The sequence below is a fragment of the Pongo pygmaeus genome, chromosome 5 (assembly GCF_028885625.2).
Source record: "Pongo pygmaeus isolate AG05252 chromosome 5, NHGRI_mPonPyg2-v2.0_pri, whole genome shotgun sequence".
NCBI classification, from domain to species: Eukaryota; Metazoa; Chordata; class Mammalia; order Primates; family Hominidae; genus Pongo; species Pongo pygmaeus.
The window spans coordinates 170,337,074-170,349,213 of record NC_072378.2 but is presented as its reverse complement, the minus strand read 5'-3'; the positions used below and the strand labels follow the sequence as shown (position 1 = coordinate 170,349,213).

At 40.6% G+C, this 12,140-nt stretch overlaps 1 protein-coding gene across 34 annotated transcripts in view; it reads left to right on the top strand.

The window, feature by feature from the left end:
• WDR27 (WD repeat domain 27) overlaps positions 1-12,140 on the top strand; it is a 253,105-nt gene that overhangs the window by 81,354 nt on the left and 159,611 nt on the right. For 32 of the 34 annotated variants that reach the window (XR_010126827.1, XR_010126828.1, XM_063666899.1 and 29 more), the window contains one exon: positions 8,746-8,843. The exons of 1 other annotated variant lie outside the window; for it this stretch is intronic. Coding sequence is in view for 31 of the 33 variants with exons in the window: in XM_063666899.1 (XP_063522969.1) it covers positions 8,746-8,843 (98 nt within the window). In the remaining 2 variants the exon portion in view is untranslated. Of the gene's footprint in view, positions 1-2,740; positions 2,823-8,745; positions 8,844-12,140 lie in introns of those variants that run through there. One more of the 34 variants, XM_063666889.1, reaches the window with a different exon arrangement.

Genomic DNA, 12,140 nt, shown 5'->3' with positions numbered 1-12,140 from the left:
TGTTTTATTCATATTGTTTTCCAGGTGGTTCTCTTTTTTTCTATAAACATTCAGTGAAATGGCCATGGAGAGTAAAGTGTTAACAGTCTGACTTTGGGCTGAACTCTTAATTCAATACCTGTTCCTAATAGCAGTTAAATATATCACTGCTCATTTCCTCCCACCTTAAATTTGGTTTGTATGTGTGTGTGTGTGAACCCTGAACATCTGAGGCAGGTTTCAGTGAAATTAGAAAGTTTATTTTTCCCAGGTTGAGGACAGGTGCCCGTGACACAGCCTCAGGAGGTCCTGACAACATTTGCCCGAGGTGGTCAGAGCACAGTTTGGTTTCACACGTTCTAGGGAGACATGAGACATCAATCAACATACGTAAGATGAACATTGCTTCGGTCTGGAAAGGGTGGGACAACTTGAAGCAAAGGCAGGAAGACACAAATCGGGGAGGGGACCTCCAGGTCCTGGGTACATAAGGGACAAATGGTTGCGTTCTTTTGAGTTTCTGATGAGCCTTTCCAAAGGGGGCAATCAGATCTGCATTTATCTCAGTGAGCAGAGGGGTGACTTTGAATAGATGGGAGGCAGCTTGGCCCTAAGCAGTTCCCAGCTTGACTTTTCCCTTTTGCTTAGTGATGTGGGGGCCCAGAGATTTATTTTCCTTTCACAGTGTGTATGTATGTGCAACTATATGTGCCTGTGTGTGAATGCCTGAGTGTGTGCATATGTATATGCGTGAATACGTGTGTGCATATGCGTGAATGCATGCGTGGGTATGTATATGCATGCGTGCATGTGTGTGCGTATGTATATATGTGTGCATGTGTGTATGTATATGTGTGAATGTATGCATATGTATATGTGTGTGGGTATGTATATGCGTGAATGTGTGTTGGTATGTATATGCATGCGTGCCTCTGTGTGTGTATATGCATGAATGCATGTGTGTATGTATATGCGTGCGTGCATGTGTGTGTATATATGTGTGAATCCATGTGTGGGTATGTATGTGTGTGCGCGCATGTGTGCATATATATATGCACGAATGCACATGTGTGCGTTTGTATAGGCGTGTGTGCATGTGTGTGCGTATGTATATGTGTGAATGTGTGTGTGCGTATGTATAGGAGTGCGTGCATGTGTGTGCGTATGTATATGCGTGAATGTGTGTGTGGGTATGTATATGCGTGCGTGCGTGTGTGTGTATGTATATGCATGAATGTGTGTGTGGGTATGTATACATATGCGAGCATGCATGGGTGTACATATGTATATGTGCATGCATGTGTATGCATATGTATATGTGCTTTTAATTATAGTATTCATTAAAGTGCCTATTAATTAATTCATTTAAAATATCTATTAGCTGCTACTGTGCACTTGGCAGTGTTCCGTGAATGAAGAGTTAGATGAATGAAGAGAGGGCAAAGTCCTTGTGCTCAAGGAATGTATTTTCTTACATAGGAACGTGGGTATTACACAAGGTCAGGTGCTCTGTACTGACCAGGTAACTAGAGCAGCAGGTTCGTGACACAGGGAAGGGTGCCAGGTCTATGTCTGGAGGAGCAGAGTGCAGGAGGTGGGCTGTGTGGTGAAGCCGGTGGAGGGGTGGACCTCGAGCCCCTTGTTAAACTCAAAATATGTTAAGACAGGTCTCAGTCAGTTTAGAAAGTTTATTTCACCAAAGTTAAGGATGCACCCATGACTTAGCATTAGGAGGTCCTGACGATGGTGGTCGGGGCACCGCTTGGTTTTATACGCTTTAGGGAGACGTGAGACATCAATCAATATGTGTACCACGTACTTTGGTTCAGTCAGGTAAAGTGGGATTTGAGGCGAGGGCTTCCAGGTCATGAGTAGATAAGAGGCAAAAGATTGCATTCTTTTGAGTCCTTGATCAGCCTTCCACTGAATACACAATTTAGTCTGGCTCAGTGAATCATCATTTTTACATAAACAATAGGGGAGGGGAAGCAATCAGATATGCCTTTGTCTCAGGGTAGCCTCAGAGTGATGTCTTTGAGTTCTGTCTGTCCTTTATCCACAAGGAATTTCCTTGTGGGCAAATTGTGAGGGAGGTCTGTAGCTTCTTATCTTTGTAGCTATCTTATTTAGGAATAGAATGGGAGGCAGGTTTGCCTGAGGCAGTTCCCAGCTTGACTTTTCCCTTGGCTTAGTGATTTGGGGGTCCCAAGATTCATTTTCTTGTCACATTCCTGATGGACATCTGGACAAACTGGCTCCCTGAGACAGCATCCCTGCAGGTAAGGTGTGTCCTAAAAGGGTGAGGACTAGGCTCTGATTAAGGGGTCTGAGGAGTCATGCTTTAAAAACCATCAGTTCTCATCGGATGGGTTTTATTCAACACTATATATCATGACTGACTTTCCAGCCTGACTCTGGCATAACATTACAAGACAAGGAAGAAAATCAAAATATTTGACTCCAAAACATGTGTCTTTGCCTTATCTTGAAATGGCCCTGCAAAGCTGTCCTTTGTGTGGGAAAATAAGCTCAGCCACATTAGTCATGCATCTGTGAAGAATCTCTATTAACATAGCTAGATCTCTTTCTTCCAGGCCCTCCCAATCCTAAACAGATTAAGAGTCTAGCACCTTTTAAAGGTCTGAATAGGAAACATTTGTCCCCTATTGTCTCTAAGGGCAGCCACTATGAGGCTTCAGAAGAACCTTGGTCTCCACAATCTTTTATCTTAACCTGAACATTTCCTTTCTATTGATCCCAGGTCTTCAGAGAAACTCAACCAGTTGTCAACCAGAAAATGTTTACTTTTACCTAGAGCCTGGAAGCCCCCACTTTGAGTTTTCCTGCCTTTCCCAGGTGGGAAACCAGTGTATTTCTGAAATGTATTTGATTGATGTCTTATGCCTCCCTAAAATGTGTAAAACCAAGCTGCGCCTGACCACCTTGGGCACATGTTCTGAAGACCTCCTGAGGGCTGTGTCACGGGCCATGGTCACTCATATTTGGCCCAGAATAAATTTCTTCCAATATTTTACAGAGTTTTACTCTGTCGACAAGAGGCGCATAGGATATTTCATTCCAAGTGCTGTGGTGAAGACTGTTTTTACAAGTTGGCCTTGTGAAGAGCCATTGTTGTGTAGATGTGCCTTGCTTTCTTCCTGGAATTACAGAGTGACCATCTAATTTCCCAATTCAAGGGGAGTTCCTCTCTTTTAAAATCTTAGCTTTTTATTAAGAGGTTTAGTGTCCTTGCTTTAGGAAACTGCTTAAAATGTCTACATTTTTCAACAGCTACTATACAGTAGCCTGAATCTTCTCAAATCTATGTGGTCTTTCAGTAAGGATTGTAATATTTTGTGAATCATTGTGGTGTACTCTTGGATGAGAGGTGTTATATTAAGAAAAATAGTTCTGAGGTTTTTTATGGGAAAATTAAAGGTTTTACTTCCTGAAAATAAACATCTGAATGGTATTTGATGGAATGAAAGGGAAAGAGTGTAAGGTTACAGAGGTTTACACTATGTTTTAATAGCATTTTTTAAAAAATGTATCTTACATTTTTGTTCAGTTGCACAATGTACATCAAACTAACCATAGCCATGTGGAGGCTGCTACTCACGAACTGTCATCCTACAAGTCCAAATACAGGAGAAGCAGAAATTATCATTGGCCCAAATGCTGTATTTCCAGTAACATAAAATAGGGCATTTCTAATTTCTTCTAAGCTTAGTAACCAGCTCAGCCACATTAGTCATGCATCAATAATGTGTTTTTTTTTTTTTTTTTTTTGCAGTTATCCTAGTGCACCACCATTAAAATGATCTCTTCTGAAAATTACTCCTATAGTTATCTAGTTATCTTAATTCTGTTGGACAAATGGAATTTTAAATTCATTTTAGTATTGTGTTAACAAGAGTGCCAGATGCATCAAAAAGTGATGGTCATATTTTCCTATTTTATGTGTTATATTATTAAATGGCTCATTTAAAAAATGAAAATACGTAATAAGTGTTTTATGATTTATTGATATCCTTAAAGTCATAGCAGGCGTAGATACTTTATATATTTTTAAAACTTGACAGGATACTACTCTTTGCCTGCCTCTGAATAAAATATGTACTATTTTGTGATATAAATACATAATACTAGACAGCTAATTTGAATTAAAAACAGTGTGTAAAAGTTTAAACAGCTTTTTTAATGAAATAATTTTATTACACATGATTCTAGGTTTCAGGAATAGTCACTTATGTTATTTTGCTTTATTAGTTTTAGATCTTGCTGTATTTTTGAAAAAGAAATGAAATGATTATTGATGCAGAGAAAACCCTACCCACATCCCTCCCTTTTCTTCTTCTCTGATAACCACTACTGAATTTGGTATGGGCCTTTCCCTAGTACCCATTCAGAAGCAATGATGCAGGAGTTAAGAAGAAATTACTTAGGCAGATAATGAGGGTGTGGGAATCCTCCCTAAGGTTTTCCTTTTAATGAAAAGCAGCCCCCAAATCATTTTCTTTTCTAACAAAGAGCAGGCTGTAAAATCAAGCTGTAGAGATAGACAAACAAGTTGGAAGCTTGTAAACGAGAATGCGGGCCTTTGTGCCAATAGGAAAAGGCTACCTGGGAATAGGCATGTTCAAAATGGTGGCTCCATCTTTTCTTTTCTGCCAGCCACGTGTACAGTAAGGAGCAGGCAAGATGGCGCTGGCCAAATAGAAAGTCCATTTGCATAATAAGATTAGGGTGGGGCGGCTGGGCACAGTGGCTCAGGCCTGTAATCCCAGCACTTTGGGAGGCCGAGGTGGGCAGATCACCTGAGGTCAGGAGTTTGAAACCAGACTGGCCAACATGGTGAAACCCGGTCTTTACTAAAAGTACAAAAATTAGCCAAGTGTGGTGGCATGACCCTGTAATCCTAGCTACTTGAGAGGCTGAAGCAGGAAAGTCACTTGAACCGGGGAGGAGAAGGTTGCAGTGATCTGAGATCGTGCCATTGCACTCCAGCCTGAACAACAAGAGTGAAACTCGGTCTCAAAAAAAAGATTAGGGTGGGGTAACCAGCCTTCCCTGCCTACCGTGTAAAAGTCACACTTGATCGAACCAATCTGTGGGCTCTACATATATCAGGCACCGCCTCCTCAAGCCTGCCTGTAAAATCTGGCACAGTCTACCACATGCCGGCCTTTCCCTTTGGGACACCCCTCTCTCTTGAAAGAGAGAGAGGACTGCTCTCCTTTCTTTTTATTTTGCCTATGAAATCTTCGCTCCTAAACTTGCTGCTCATTTGTGACTGTGTCTTTAATCTTGGTGCTAGGCAACGAACCCTGGGTATTGATCCCCCACAAGGATGCTGCTTCAGCAACATTGTGCATTGTTGAGCCTAGCATTAGCCTCTTACACATGGTGTCAAACCCCGTATCTCCCTGTTGCTTGATTTTTCATGCTGAAATTGCACTTTACTAGTTTGGGCATGCACTATTTTTATTATCTTCCAGCACTAAATATTTTCTCATGTTTATTATGATGTTTTTCAACCCAAGCTTTAGATGTATGCTTTTAGATTTCCACGAGTTAATTTTTGGTCATCTTTTTTGTTATTGGTTTCTAATTTTATGGCATTGTGTTCAGAGCCATACTCTCCATATATAGTATTGATTTTCTTGGTATCTTCGAGATTTTTTATCTATTGAGAAACTGGACGCTATGGTTTGTTTTTAATATTACATAGGTGTGTGAGAAAAACGTGGTTTTGCTGACTATTTGATACATCTTTGCCCAGATATTCATTGACTCACCCTTGTTAATTGTGTTTAAATTGTTCAGGTCTTCCTATTTTCTTGTTGCTTAATTTTTTTTAATGACTGAGAGATGTGTTAAAAATCTGCCATTATGATTGTAATCTTGTCAGTTTCTTCTTCTTCTTTTTCTTTTTTTTTTTTTTTGGAGACGGAGTCTCGCTCTGTCGCCAGGCTGGAGTGCAGTGGCGTGGTCTTGGCTCACTGCAACCTCCGCCCCCTGGGTTCAAGCGATTCTCCTGCCTCAGCCTCCTTAGTAGCTGGGATTACAGGCACCTGCCACCACACCCAGCTAATTTTTGTATTTTTAGTAGAGACAGGGTTTCCCCACGTTGGCCAGGCTGCTCTCGATCTCTTGACCTCGTGATCCGCCCACCTTGGCCTCCCAACACTTGGGATTACAGGTGTGAGCCACTGCACCCAGCTAGTTTCTTCTTGTAATTGTATTGACTTTTGCTTTATGTATTTGAAGGGCATGTTATTAAGGACATTTAAGTTCAGTCTTATATTTTCATGTGCAGTTATTTCTTTTCATTTTCTTGAAGAAACTGTTTCTAGTGAGGCTTACTTTACCTTATATCTGTTTTTTTTCTAGTGCTTATATAATCTTGCCTCCTCAGAGTTCGCATGTGCTGTTTGAGCCCCACCTTTCACTTTCAACTTTTTTTTTTTTATTAGATTTTCAGAACTTCTCTTAAAATCCAGCATGAGTTCCTTATAGATGCTGGATATTAGACCTTTGTTAGATGCATAGTTTGCAAATATTTTCTCCCATTCTGTAGGTTGTCTGTTTACTCTGTTGATATTTTATTTTGCTGTGCAGAAGCTCTAAAGTTTAATTAGATCCCACTTGTCAATTTTTGCTTTTGTTGCAATTGCTTTTGGTGTCTTTGTCGTGAAATCTTTGCCAGTTCTTGTGTCTAGGATGGTATTGCCTAGGTTATCTTCCAGGTTTTTTATAGTTTTGGGTTTTGCATTTAAGTCTAATCCATCTTGAGTTGATTTTTGTATATGGTGTAAGGAAGGGGTCCAGTTTCAACCTTCTGCACATTTAGCTAGTTATCCCAGCACCATTTGTTGAACAGGGAGCCCTTTCCCCATTGCTTGTTTTTGTCAGCTTTGTTGAATATCAGACAGTCGTAGGTATGTGGCTTTATTATCAATACTATACTATTTTGAGCTAAATGATGAGAACTCATGAACACAAAGAAGGGAACAACAGACACTGGGGTCTGCTTGAGGGTGGAGGATGGGAGGAGGGAGAGGAGCAAAAAACATAGCTATTGGTACCAGGCTAAGTATCTGGATGATGACATAATCTGTACAACAAACCCCTGTGCTGCAAGTTTACTTATATGACAAACCTGCACATGTACCCCTGAACCTAAAACAAAAGTGAAATAATGACAATAATGATAATAATGAAATCCAGCCTAATATTATCTCTCTTTTCATTGTTGAGTTTAGTCTGTTTGCAATTATGATTATTCATATATTTGATATCATTTTGTGTTTTCTCTTCCACATTTTTTATTTCCTTGCTTTCTACTTATCCTGAATTTTCTTTGGTTTTTTATTTCTTCTTCCTCACCCTCTATTGGATTGAACACATTTTTTAAAAGTTTACCTTTTCTCTTGAAAGGTTTGGTCATTACATATTATTTCTGTTCTGTTCAGTTTTTTACTCTTTAGCCTACATAAACTAGCAACTGCTGTTAGGTGTTGTTAGTGCCATTATCTTCTCTGTCTTTTTGTTAAACTAAGCCTGCATTTTCTTCTTTTTATGCTGAGTACCTCATGTAACACCAGCATTCAGTAGATGATCTGTAAATATTCGTTGAATGCCTGCTCAATTATTAGTGTGAATTATTATCATTTTAAAATATGTATTACAGCTTTCTTTTCTGTTTTCTTTTCTTTTCTTTTTTTTTTTTTTTTTGAGATGGAGTCTCAATCTGTTGCCCAGGCTGGAGTGCAGTGGCGTGATCTTGGCTCACTGCAACTTTCACCTCCTGGGCTGAAGCGATTCCCCTGCCGCAGTCTCCTGAGTAGCTGGGATTACAGGCACACGCCACCACACCTGACTAACTTTTTGTATTTTTATAGAGATGGGATTTCACCATGTTGGCCAGGTTGGTCTCAAATTTTCCTGACCTCAGCTGATCTGCCCGCTTTGGCCTCCCGAAGTGCTGGGATTACGGGTGTGAGCCACTGCACCTGGCCTTGAATTATTATTAGTTTGTTATTATTGAACTTAGTAAGCCTTTATTTTCTGTTTGCAAATGAAGGATGACTTGTAGGTACATCTATCCTTCTTGAAATTTGTCTTAATATTTTTAATATTCTTGACCTAGAAGGAGGATGAAAATCATTATTTATCACAATGTGTTTAGGTGATGTTTTGTACCAAATGGTTCCGTAGATGGAGTTGAGTTCAGTTTCACTCAGTGAGAATTGCTTCTGATAGCAGCACAGGGAAAGGAGAGCGAGTCAGAGTCAGGGCCGGGACTCGAGGCCCCGTGGGAGCTCACCCACATCGTCATCGCAGGAGCCTGCTGAGTGTCATTTAGGGGGTGATAATTGGCAGATTAATAACTCACCTTAACTTTAAGTGCCTTGTTGAGGGGCATCTTTCAGATGATTTATTGAATATGGCTTATGGTCTATACTGTAAACACGAATTTTGGTGTATTACTATCTTGGTCTTTTTTGACCATTTTGTACTTCTGTAACTCTCAGTGGCATTACATATAAAGAGAACACACGTCATTAATTCTCTAGGTCAAAATATACCCTCATTAACTACTTTATGTAGAAGTTTTTGGAGTCCAATTCTGAAATTGTTACAAATAAGAAAAAAAACTTTGTGTTAATATCTTGAGAATCAGCTATTATGAGATATCATTAGCATAATGCTTATTAACTCAACCTTTGAAAGTACATCTTGATTTCCCCCTTAAAATTATAGGGTTCATCATTTACAACCCAACAGCCTCAGGCTTATAACCTTTTCCTGACCACGGCCATTGGCGATGGGATGAGACTGTGGGACCTGAGAACCCTGAGGTAAGGCTGTCCTGCGCCCTGCACTGCAGGGGTGAGGAGCTCAAGAGATATAAGCTCAATCTGATCTCTTTTCCGAATGTGATGAGGTTGTGGTTAATCTGTGCACACTGACTAATCTAAGACTGATTTATGCACAGAAAAGGTAGCTCTAACTTTGGAAGGGTGAAGCACTAGGTACTGGTCTCTCTGCTATATGTGGCTTAGGAGAGTAATCCCAGGCCCTTCCTGCGGGTCAGCAATGTTGAGGGAGACGTTGGAATTTCCTAAACCACAGTTACCCTATGGTGTGATTATTGCTGTCTCTCCCAAGTGTGTTCCCATCTCCATTGGGTACCACTCACTAGCTGCCGAGCACCCCCGTAACACAGGGCCAGCAGCGCCTGACTCTCCTTTTCCTACCTGTTTAGGTCACAGTTGGGAGGGCATTTCCTTAGATATACTATCGTTAAGTAAATTACTTCTCATTTCACATCATGTATATTTTAGATGCTTTGGTAGACTTTGAAAATGCATTTTATAAAAGTTAGAAAGCACCTTAGTTTTATCAGCAAAATATTTACAGATCTTTTAGGACAGGAATTCTTGATATAACAATAATTGTTGTTTACTGTTGAATGCAATAACAAAACTTATAGGCAGGTTTGTTAACTATTATTATTTCAAATTAGTGATGAGAATCTGTATGAGCAATCATGTTGCACATGAGGACGTCTTAACCAATGACTGACCGTATCACATTGCTGGTGGCATAAGATTATGATGGAGCTGAAAAATTCTTTTTGTTTAGTATTTGCTTTACTACTTTTTATCATGATTTTAAAGTGTGTTCCTTCTACTTATAAAGAAAAACTAACTATAAAATAGCCTCAGGCAGGTCCTGAAGGAGGTGTCCAGAAGAAGACGTTGCTTTTTTTTTTTTAATTTTAGACAGAGTCTCACTCTGTCACCCAGGCTGGAGTGCAGTGTTACATGATCTCAGCTCATTGCAACCTCCCCACCCCACCACCCCACACCCGAGCTCAAGGGATTGTCTTGCCTCAGCCTCCTGAGCAGCTGGGTTTACAGGCAAGTGCCACCATGCCCAGCTAATTTTTTGTTTGTTTGATTTTTTTGAGATGGAGTCTCGCTCTGTCACCCAGGCTGGAGTGCAGTGGCGTAATCTCAGCTCATTGCAACCTCTGCCTCCTGGGTTCAAGCCATTCTCCTGCCTCAGCCTCCCAAGTAGCTGGGACTATAGGCATGTGCCACCACACCCAGCTAATTTTTGTATTTTTAGTAGAAACGGGTTTTCACCATGTTGGCTAGGTTGGTCTCGAACTCCTGACCTCAAGTGATCCACCTGCCTCAGCGTCCCAAATTGCTGGGATTACAGGTGTGAGCCACTGTACCTGGCCAAGATATTGTTATCACAGGGAGATGACATCTCCATGCATTTCACTGCCTCTGAAGACCTTCCAGTGGGACAAGATGTAGAGGGGAAGACAGTGATAATGATGATCCCGACTCCATGCAGGCCCAGAATGATGTTTGTGTTTATGCCTTAGTTTTTAACAAAAATGTTTAAGAAGTAAGAAAAAGCTCAAAATAGAAAAAAGCATGTAGAATAAGAATATAAAGAAATAAAATATTTTTGTACAGCTGTACAATGCATTTGTGTTTTAAGCTAAGTGATATTAGCTTTGGGAGGCTGAGGTGGGCGGATTACCTGAGGTCAGGAGTTCGAGACCAGCCTGGCCAACATGGTGAAACCTCATCTCTACTAAAAATACAATAATTATCCAGGTGTGGTGGTGTGCACCTGTAATCCCACCTACTCGGGAGGATGAGTCAGGAGAATCACTTGAACCCAGGAGGCAGAGGTTGCAGTGAGCCAAAATCACACCACTGCACTCCAGCTTGGGTGACAGAGTGAGACTCTATCTCAAAAAAAAAAAAAAAAAGTTTATAAAGTAAAAAAGTTACAGTAAACTAATTTAATTTATTACTGAGGAAATAAAGATATTTTAAAATAAATTTGATGTAGCCTAAGTGTCCAGTGTTTATAACATCTGTAGCAGTTGTGGTCATGCCCTTGACCTTCACATTCACTCACTTCTTGCTCAGTGACTTGCTCAGAGCAACTTCCAGTCCTGCAAGCTCTGTTCATGGCAAGGACCCTATACAGGTGCACCCTTTTTAATCTTTTATTTAACTTAATTTTTTTTTATTTCAATAGCTTTTGGGGTACAAGTGGCTTTTGGTTACATGAATGAATTGTATAGTAGTGAAGTCTAAGGTTTTAGTGCACCTGCAACCTGAGTCTATACATTGTACCCAATATGTCATTTTTTATTCCTCACCCACCTGCCACCCTCCCCCTTGTGTGTCTCCAAATTCAGTCATACCACTCTTTATGCCTTTGTGTACTCACAGCTTAGCTTCCACTTACAAGTAAGAATATAAGGTATTAGGTTTTTCATTTCTGAGTTACTTCACTTAAAATAATGGCCTCCAGCTCCACCCTAGCTGCTGCAAAAGACATTCTTTTGTTCTTTTTTATGGCTGAGTAGTAGTATTTCATGGTGTCTATATACCACATTCTTTTTTCACTGATTAGTTGATATGGTTTGGCTGTGTCCCCACCCAAATCTCATCTTGACTTGTACTCCTGTAATTCCCACGTGTGGGAGGGACCCAGTGGGAGGTAATTAAATCATGGGGACAGTTTCCCCCATACTGTTCTTGTGGTATTGAATAAGTCTCATGAAATCTGATGGTTTTGTCAGGGGTTTCTGCTTTTGTGTCTTCCTCATTCTGTCTTTGCCTGCTGCCATCCATGTAAGACATGACTTGCTCCTCCTTGCCTTCCACCATGATTGTGAGGCTTCCCCAGCCACATGGAACTGTAAGTCCAATTAAACCTCTTTCTTTTGTAAATTGCCCAGTCTCGGGTATGTCTTTATCAGCAGCGCAAAAGCAGACTAATACAGTAAATCGGTACCAGTAGACTGGGGTGTGCTGAGAAGATATCCAAAAATGTGGAAGCGACTTTGGAACTGGGTAACAGGCAGAGGTTGGAACAGTTTGGAGGGCTCAGAGGATAGGAAAATGTGGGAAAGTTTGCAAGTTCTTAGAGACTTATTGAATGGCTTTGCCCAAAATGCTGATAGTGATATGGACAATAAGGTCCAGGCTGAGGTGGTCTCAGATGGAGATGAGGGACTTGTTAGGAACTGGAGCAAAGGTGACTTTTGTTATGTTTTAGCAAAGAGACTGATGGCATTTTGCCCCTGCCCTAGAGATTTATGGACTTTGAAC